The sequence below is a fragment of the Molothrus aeneus genome, chromosome 6 (genome assembly GCF_037042795.1).
Source record: "Molothrus aeneus isolate 106 chromosome 6, BPBGC_Maene_1.0, whole genome shotgun sequence".
In the NCBI taxonomy this organism is placed as follows: domain Eukaryota; kingdom Metazoa; phylum Chordata; class Aves; order Passeriformes; family Icteridae; genus Molothrus; species Molothrus aeneus.
The window spans coordinates 24,650,970-24,660,596 of NC_089651.1; the positions used below are offsets into that span (position 1 = coordinate 24,650,970).

The following is a 9,627-nucleotide window of genomic DNA, read 5'->3' on the forward strand; positions in this document are numbered from 1 at the left end:
TAAGAGCCACATTTTTTTCATTTAGTTTTGTAACACTATCAAAGACATTGTCAAAAAGCTTCAAAGACCTTGGGAAATACAATCTTAGAACAGGATGGAGAAGAATGACACTGTATGAAAAGCCCTGATATTCAAGGAGATGCTCTTGTTAGGCCTGACATCTGCAGCACTGACATATCATATTAGAAATGTGCTCCAATGATCCATTATTGATCACCAAGGTAACTGCATATTCCTAAACAGTACATCAGCAGGAAGCTTGGACCCAAGCTATATCCTGCTGCTGAGATGACTAAACTGCAGTCTTGAACAGAAAAAGAAAAGGAAGGTCAGCTAACATAAAAGCTCCTGAATTTTGAAATTTTAACACAAAATCCTACTTGCAATTCACATACAGATCAGTGAACTTTCTTCTGTTGTCTGTAATGGTCTATGGACACAGCAGTCTTCCTAAGTAAAAACTGCAATAAGCAAATTGCCACTAGGGAAGAAGCTCTCCACAAAGAAGGGTCTGTGTGTCACAGCCCTGTGAGAGGTGACTTAGACAAACTAAGTTCAAGACCACCATCCAAAACCAAAAGCTTGGGCACCCTGATAGTAGGTTCCACCCTACAACTACATTTCTTTGCAAGTCTGAGTTCAGGTGCAGATCTGGCTCCCAAGCTGTTCCTCATAGATAGTAGTTAGTTAGTTGTAGTTAAGGAGGAAAGTTGGTTATAGTGAAGAACTAGTTATGGTTAAAGAGATGCCGAGGGAACCACCAATCATTAGGGAGTGAAAGCAAGTTTAGCACCAGGTCACCAATTTTTCTTTGTTATGCTCCAAAAAATTACTCTCTTACTTTAAAGAGTCTTGGGAAGACATCTGTTGGCTGCCCTCGCACAACAAACAAGCGAGAGTTCAGTTTCCTTAAACTGTTATCCAGATCTTCCAGGGACTGGAGAAGAAATCTGCAGAGAAGAAACAACAGCAGTTAGTGTCAGCTAAAAGGCAAATGAGAATTTGCATGGAACTCCAGCAAACCTGCGTCACCAAATGAAGCTGGAAGTTTGGACAAGAACCAGAAAACAAGAATTCATATTTACCTCTGGTCTAACATCTTTTATGAGATTGCAGCACCAGCCAGCTCCCATTCACTCACATGCAATTTGTGCTTGTCCAGATCCAAGAGGCTTCCAGGATGTTCTTCTTACTGCAACCCACTTCCCACATTCTCCCTCAGAGGTGGGAGAACACCCTTGTCAGTTCTTCTCTCCACATTACATGGAGAAAGCATAAACCATGTAATTCCCTACTGTATGTTTTTTCACAGGTTTTGGGGCAAAAAGGGATGTTGCATATGAAGAAGAACAATTCTGATGCATTACTCCAAAGAAAGTAATGAAATACTGCAAGAACTGTGCAGGTCTTACAGTTCTAGCTATAAATACATCATGTCACAGCAGAGAAATGTACTCTCCCAGCTCATCAGTAGCACAAGACTGAGCACCAAGATCTCCCGAGGCAAGAATCATCTGTACTTTGAATAATTGCAAAGAGAACTGCAATTCACTTTGCACCATGAAGGCACAGAGATGAGAGCATACCGAGACATTCTTCTACTCCCTCTCACCCCAAAACTCTAAAAAGCCATGTAAGTGCTTTCTGCATTTAATGGTATGTCTTACTAATCCCCCACTAAGCTATAAACCACCAAACGTATAACATTTGCTTTTCCAGTCACACATCACCCCATCTACAGAGTAACTTCACTTTGTTTTATTTAACTCTGCAAAAGACACCAGCTTTAAAACTTTAATGTCTCCTCAGCACCTGGCACTGCTGGCAAACCCACAACCCTTTGTAAGTGAGCCTGCCAACCCTTACCTTTCCCTCTGTCCTCCATGCCCACTGTGCAGTGTGATCTGTCAGAACCCCTCTGCTCCCTAAAGACCCCCCACAACCAAGGAAAGCCAAGCTACTCCAACTGCACTGCAAAGTGGCAACTTCTCTCTCCTCAGCTGCACTGCCCACAGTGTGAACTGAGAGCTTCTAGATAGAGCAAGTTAGCTCTGCACTTCTAGAAGGAGAAAAGGGTGCAGGGCTCAAAAAGAAGGGCACTCTATGACAAAGGAGAACACCCAGAACCAGGTCCAGGTAACCTAAACAAACCACTCCGTGAGCCCCAGCCCACTTTCAACTTATTAAGTACAAGCATCAACTGCCTGAGGTGTTCTAAAAACTTTAACAAGCATTAATTAGCCCTATATGGCTCACACATGCTGTGCAGTTAAATAACATAAGTTTTCCAACACGATAAATTTGTGAGAACTAGGTAAAACATAAGCATTTGCCTTTGAAGAACAGAACTCTGAAAACAAATATTTGGATTAAAAAAATCAGCAAAACAAACCCAAGGCTCACAATGGGAATGAATGGGACTTTAGCCAACATAAGTAACTTGCTAATACGTTTTTTGCCTAACAGCCAGTGGCACTCATTTCTGACCTCTGCAGTAGTTCCACACCTCCAAGAAACATTATTTTTAAAAACTTTGCTTGCTCATATATTCCATGATTACAACATAAAGAAGACTCCTAACTGTTTCCCTCCCTTCACAATGTTGGTGGAAACAAACAAGGATTAAACAGATCAGGAATTAATCTGTTGTGCCACCACTTTGGTTCTTCCAAATGCGGACAATCAGCAACAACAGCAGCACGTGAAAGGCATTTCTGTCTGCTGCTGTCTGCAGAAAGTCTGGTCTATGGAAAGATCAAATCAGATTCCTATAACAGAATTCACAATTTTCTGCACTTTGAATGACTACACTTAAGTAACTTCTGCACATTTACAATTTTTAAGCCATTGTCTGCTGTGGGATTCTAGAAACATATAGATATGACCCATACAATCCCATGCCTTGAAATGAAGCTAAGGTGCACAGTAGAAGCAATCAATTACAACTCCAGTTTCCCTAGTGCACAGCCACGTGACATTTCCAAGAGCTTTCAAAGCATCTTTAGCCGGGTGGTTGTCTGTCGACTTCCTCTGAGAGGGTAGTAGGAGATCTGCTTCACTTGTATGCAGGGGAGTCTTGCCCGGGAGAATCCCTATCTGGACTGGGGTTCCAAATATTTAGGCTGCTGAGACCTGCCAGAACAGCATTATGTAACGTTACTGGCTACAGGTACGAGAGGTCTTGATCTTTGCACAGACGTGACTCATGCTATACATTTTTCCATTTGCAGAGATGAGGAAAAGCCCATTCAGCTTCATCTCTAGTTTCTTAGCAGCAGCCGATGTGCATTTCCCTAAAACCGGAGCGATGGGAGGACCGGAGCTGCGTGCGCACATGCCTACGCGCGCCCGGCAGCCCAAGGGCAGAGGGGAGGCGTGCTGCAGCCGCGAAGCTGAGCATTCTTTGCCCTCGTCTCTACATTCAGGGAAAAGGGTTTCCCAAAGCTAAGTGTCCATCGGTTGCTGCTCTCACGCACTCGCCCCACTGATAAAGTCTAATGACATTATATAAAGTTGAAGGCATCCTCCCACACAGGCAGGCAGCATTGCTGAGAAAACCGCGGCGAGGCCAAGCGGACAAGGCACAGCCGCTCTCCTGCAGGAGGGCCGGGGGAGCACTAAGTGGGCCCAACACGGAAGCGGGTGCTGCTGCGGCCCCACCGGCACGGCACACACCGCGCCCAGAGCGCTCCGGTGCCGCGGGAGCCTCGTCCCGCACGGTCCCACCCGCGGCCCGCAGGCCCGGCGCCACTCACCGCCAGCGGTTGATGCCCACGGCGGAGGAGGCGGCGAACCAGGGGTCCAGGATATAGATGCAGCGGAGGGACGTGGCGTCCCGCAGCGCTTCCTGCAGCGCCGGGTTGTCGTGGAGCCGCAGCCCGCGGCGGAACCAGTGCACGGAGCGGCACAAGGCCGGCGCCGGGCCCAGCGCGGCCGCGGCCGCCGCCGCCATCGCCGCCGCCCGAGCCGCGGAGCCGCCCCGCCCCGCCGCGTGACTGGCGCGCGCGGGGGCAGCCAATCAGCGCGGCGGGGCGGGGCGGGCGGCGCGGCGGGGGCGCTGTGCTGCCCCCCAGCGGCCGAGGCCGCAGCTGCCGCCTGCGGGGCGGCGTCGCCCGAAACCGCCCCGGAAATGTCGCTGCCACCCCCAGAGAGCGACCCCCAATTTAGTCAGCAGGGTGGGCCGCCACAGGTCAACGTTAAAAATCTCCATTCCAATAAAAAAAAGAAAAAAACCAAAATATTTTCAAACACCCCCAAATGGCTGCCTGCATCGAAAAGGGACCTGCGGCCATGAACCCTGGAGCAGGAGCACCTTCCACCCCCCCAAATTCAACAGGAACATATTTTGGGCAGAAATTGAGTGTTCTTGGGTAGGTGTGGTCAGACATCACTCACGGGACATGGTACATCATGTAGGATCCATGGAGCAGGGTATGAAGCAATGGCATGGACTGCCCAGGATTGCTATGGGAGTAACTTTATGTTTAAAAGGGCCAGGGATTTAGAAAGCTGGTGCAACATCACAGCTCACCACAGGATGTTTGTTGCTACTGACCCCAGGAATCAGAAATCACAGCACTGACATATTCTATTGCATAGAACCAGACTGAGGAGGTGGGGCGGGTTGGGCAGAGATTTCTGCAGACCTGTTCAGCAGCAAGTTCCAAGCAAAGGAATTGATACCGTAGAGCGAAACTCATTGCATTGAAGGATTCACAGAGGAGCTACAAAGTAAACATGGAACAAGCCCCCTGAAACAAGGGAATGGACAACCCCATTTTCAATACACACCTACCCCCTACAAAGAGGGTAAGAAGTGTTGCAAACCCTTGGTGAACTGGGATCCCCACCCTACAGCACCAAGTGTTTCAGAGTAATTTTTCCACTCCTGCGAGTCGCCGAGCGACACAGAGGCCAAGCTCACTCTCCTGTGAGAAAGGCCACTGGAGCGAGCATGCTCTCCCTCACTGCATACAGCGCAGAGAATGAGAAGTTTAATTCCTGACTCTTACCATGCTTCCTCAAATTGAGAAACCAGGTATAAAGAACACAGGAAAAAACCTCAGAAGGATGTGATACTGACTCTTTGGAAAGGTGTTTTGGAGGCACTGCTGTTGCTTAGACTTGTACATAGCCAGAAGGGAGAGAATTTCGATCCTCTGCACTGAATGGGGCAACAGGAAGAACAGCTGTTGCAAAAACTTTATACAGCAAAACAGTTTACTGAAGTCTAACCCAAACAGTCTGGCTACTTGCCCCTTCCTTGCCTGCAGGTTCAGGATTTTATAACTCCAGATTGCATTCATTCAGGTAATTTTAGATCTCTAACTACACAAAGCTCCCATTCCAGTCTTTGTCTGATAGGAACCCAATGTGCCCCCCCTCCCACTTCCCAGATACAAATTTCCCAGAATAGGTAAATAACAACATCCATTTTAAAAAACAATCACAAAAAAACCCAACCCAGTTGATCTCCACAACACATGCTCTCCCCAACTCTGACACAGGGTGAGATAAAACATGATCCAGTCAGGTCTTTGGCTCTGATTCCTGACACAGTTCCCCATACACTTTGCAGGTCATTTTTTCCTGCTCCTTGTTCTTCTCCCCAAGAGGAAAGGAGCACCAAAGGTTATCCCCTCCAGGCCCAAAAATAGAGGTGCAGGAGCTGCCTACACACCAGTGTCATTTCTTTCACTGCTTTTGACATTAGGATCCTCTTGCACCTTTCTCATTTCCAGTCCTTTCACCCACGTGTAGGCAAAGGAGCCCCCCAGAACCATCAAGTTACTCGTCCACCACAAGAAGCTCTTCGTCTCCTCAAAGTAGATAACAGCCAGCACTGTTTGTGCACAGGCCTTGGCTGTCCCAGACACATTGTGGGTGAGTGGGCTAGTGAACTTTATCTGAAGTCCAGTCACGTACCCAATGGCAAAGCCAAACACTCCCCCCAAGGTCATCATGCCCCAAAAACTGGGGCTCCCCAGCTTGTCAAAGTGGTAGAGGGTGCGGAACTCGCCCAGCAGCACCATGAGGGGGAAGAACAGGACACAAGCATTGATGTTGTTGTAGAAGGTCAGGCGCCAGATGCTACCATCCACCACAGGCAGCACTTTCTTGGTGTAGATGGCATTGAGAGAGACACAAAGGCTTGCCAAGATCCCAAAGAATATACCTGTCCATGACAGAGTACCCTCTGCTCCTTCCTGGTCAACACCCAGCCAGAAGCCGCCTGCAACCAAACAAATCAGACATCATCTGAACAACTGCTGAAAGGCTCAAAATATACAGTCAAAAATTCATCATTTACTTGATAGTGAACAACAACAGTGAGAGACAGGCTTAAGGGCCTCCCCCTTCTTTTATGTGAACCCACAAAATGCCACGACTGGGAAGACTTATTTTGTGAGTGCAGGAAATTTACTGTGTGGGTAATGCCACCTCAGAGGACTAATTGCTACACTGAGCAGGCAGCAGTTCAGAAACAACTATTCCAGCTAGTCTTTGCATATGGGTAATTTTCAGGACAGCATTTTATTTTTAATTGAAAAGGCTGAAAATTGACACATGGGTAGAAAAAATATTCATCAAAGTTTAAGAAAACCTAACTTTATAGACTTTTCTCTGCTGTTAACAGGAAGGAAAATATAGGTCAGAGAAGAAGATGGAAAGATAGTAAAAACATGGCTGTAATATTAAGCATGATAAAAAAATCAAAAGGCAGAAACTGTATGCAGTATCTTCATGTTAAACTTTGATGGGCAAAGCACTGTCTAACCACCTCCAAAACAAGAGCTACAGGCTTTGCTCTCCAGGGCAGAGAGGGAGACCTCTCCCCACCCAGCTCATAAGCAAAACATAAAAGGGAGATGAGCTACTGAAGGAGCACTGCGCCACATTTTCATTAGCTGCTTCTTGTTGGAGGCTGTCTGGGAAGTTGCCTGCTTGAAACCAAGCCCAGATACAAATGGGCTCCATCCCTCGTCAGGAGGGGCTTTGTCTCAGGCCACAGAGGACACTCAGCTATGCTGCTATAGGCACACAGGCAATGCTCTCACAGAGAATGGAGATGGAGCCAAGAGGACAGAGCCTTAACCCTAGAGAAACCCTGTCAGGCTGCCAGGCACCACACTCCTGGGCAGTGCCTGAACAAAAGATTAGCTGAAGGCAACTGCTTTCATCACTTGCAGAAAATACAGTAGCCTGTTCCGGTTCACCTCTTCCATGGAGATGAGATTCCTGTATTTTCATCTGACTCCATCTGGCCGTCTAACACTAAGTGAATGCATGCACACCTGGAACCAGACTGCAATCAACAGTTCACCATTCCTGGCATCTAAATGGCCCTTCAGTGGAAGGTAGCTTTTGGGATTATTTTGCCTTTGGAATGGACGATTTATAAGCATTCCTGTTAAGCCACTCAATGCCTTGCCCTACATCCTAAACACACCCCCAGATTTTCTGGTGGTGTTTTACGCTTGGCTTGATCAGCTAACCCTTTATCACATGCATTCAGCCTATTGTCAAAACCAATTGGCTGACCCTATTGTATGGTCCCAGTGGTGCTGACATAAATGTTATTGTTACCAAAGTTAATAATCAACAAGAACGTGGAAACAGGGAGAAAGCCACCTGCTATTTTATGGCCTGTAAAGGGGGAAGAAAGAAAAAGGTAAGGCAAGTTAAACTTCATTAGAGGGTAGAGAAGTTTTAGTGCTAGAAGGAAAAAGGGAGCTGTGTCAAATGAGAGCAATTTCTTCTCATAGTGAGTCACTTACATCCTCCAGACATACAAATTTGGTTGCCATACACAGAGCAAGGCCCGAGCCCTGAGCTACCCCACCTCACCAGGGAGCTGCCATGCAGGTGGGGATGACTTCCCAAAGGAAAGACATCCCACCACCGTCTCTCCGGGGCTGGCTGTCGGGTGGGAGCAGCCCTTCCTGCTTCCCCCTCACCTATGATGACTCCGCAGGCCAGAAGGGCATAGAGAGAGGTGGTCTGCTTGAGGAGGAGGTAGGAGAGCAGCACGTTGAACACGGTGGTGAGGGAGCGCCCCACGTTGTAGAAGGCCACGCCGACATGCTTGAGGCAGAGGTTGTTGGAGGTGACCATGCCGATGAAGACGGCGGAGAGGGGCAGGACGCTGCGGGACACCTTGGGGTCGAGGCGGAGGGTGGGCAGGCCGGCGCAGGGGGGCCCGCAGGCCGCCCCCAGGCTGAGGCCCAGGCAGAGCGCGGCCGTGAGGGCGCACTGGAAGAAGGTGACGAAGAGAGGGGCGTCGAGGCGCAGCGAGGGGCTGTCCAGCAGGTACTTGTTGAGGAAGACCATGGCGATGGACGTAAACCAGTAGAGGCAGACCACCACGGCGATGCGCAGCGCCCGCAGCAGGAAGGGCGCCCGCCGGTCCCCGCCGCCCTCCGCCGGCAGCAGCGGGTCAGCGCCGCCGCCGCCGCCCAGCGCCATCCGCAGGATCCCCGTCCGCGTCAGCTGCGCTCTGCTCATGGCGGGCCGGGCCGGGCCGCCAGCGACGCCCGCCGACGCCCGCCGGCCCCGGCCCCCGCCTCCGCCCGCCGCCGCCTGCCCCCCTCACCGCCTGCGCCGCCAGCCCCGCGCGTCCCAGAGCGCTGCGGCTCCGCCCGCCGTCCTTTATTCACGCCCCGCGGGCGCCGCTCGGCACCGCCCCGGCCGCGGCGCCATGGCGGGGGAAGGCCCGGCCCGCCCCCGCCGCCCGCTCCGCCCCGGGGCAGCCCCGGCCGCAGGGGCAGCGCGGCTCTGACAAATATGGAATTTATTAAAAAATTCTTAAGAAAGGATGCTCTTTGATATTTGAACTTCGTGTACTTCCAGGCCGAATCAACAAGATAGGAGACTCTCCGTGGAACAGAGAGCAGCGAACAAGCAAGCTCTAAGTGATGCCCGGGTGTCAAAAAGAAATTACTTGTCGGCAGAATAGCATTGTTAAGGTTCAGGTCTCCACACATTTCAACGACCTCAGACCCAGGTGGAAGTTAGCAAAGCTTGGGGGGCAAGCTGACAGGCCACACAAAAAATGTAGAATTTACTGGGCCTAAGGACCTTTGGCAGGATCCCTAAGATAAGGAAGAAACTAATAAAGACAACTCAGCAACTGTGCTGAGATCAGCTCCAACTGGGTAAAAGGTAATTCCAGCCCGGGGAGATTATAACCACCAACTCACTGACCAGCAGCTCAGGAAGCCCACTGACCCAAAAGAAGAGAAAGACAGAGCATGTGGACTAATAAACATGAGAAGCGAGAAAATCATCTTGATAGAAGATAGAATATTATTAAAAAAAAATCTAGGGAACTTGTAGCCAACAAGAATTAGCTTTGTCCTATAGCAAACAATGTCTTTGTTTGTGAAAATATGTGAATAGTAAAAAGTTTTGGTAGCTGTCACACTGGCCTTGTGGATTTGCAACCCAGCACCCCTTAACATGCAGAACTGTAAATAAATTAAATACCTCAACTCTGTGTGTGGATTGGTGTCTTGCACACTGCATGAAAGAACCCGTTTTGGGAAAACACGGACAGACAGCAACTGGGGCAGTTTAACGAGGACCTGAGGATGGTCCTTGGGCACCCTCCACAGCCAGGAGAGAGGG

At 49.5% G+C, this 9,627-nt stretch overlaps 1 protein-coding gene across 1 annotated transcript; it reads right to left on the reverse strand.

The window, feature by feature from the left end:
• Positions 1-5,202: 5,202 nt before the first annotated feature.
• SLC35C1 (solute carrier family 35 member C1) lies at positions 5,203-8,529 on the reverse strand. Its single transcript, XM_066551864.1, has 2 exons — positions 7,959-8,529; positions 5,203-6,232 (listed from the first exon to the last, which is right to left on the reverse strand). Exons 1-2 carry the CDS (start codon positions 8,503-8,505, stop codon positions 5,673-5,675), a joined length of 1,107 nt encoding a protein of 368 aa, XP_066407961.1. The 5' UTR covers positions 8,506-8,529; the 3' UTR covers positions 5,203-5,672.
• Positions 8,530-9,627: the final 1,098 nt, after the last annotated feature.

Bases quoted from the DNA above. Each gene is read 5' to 3' on its own strand.
- SLC35C1 (XM_066551864.1), bottom strand. From the start codon at position 8,505: ATGAGCAGAGCGCAGCTGACGCGGACGGGGATCCTGCGGATGGCGCTG. The intron at 6,233-7,958 runs GTGAGGGGGAAG...GTTTGGTTGCAG, and splicing joins GGCCTGCGGAGTCATCATAG to GCGGCTTCTGGCTGGGTGTT.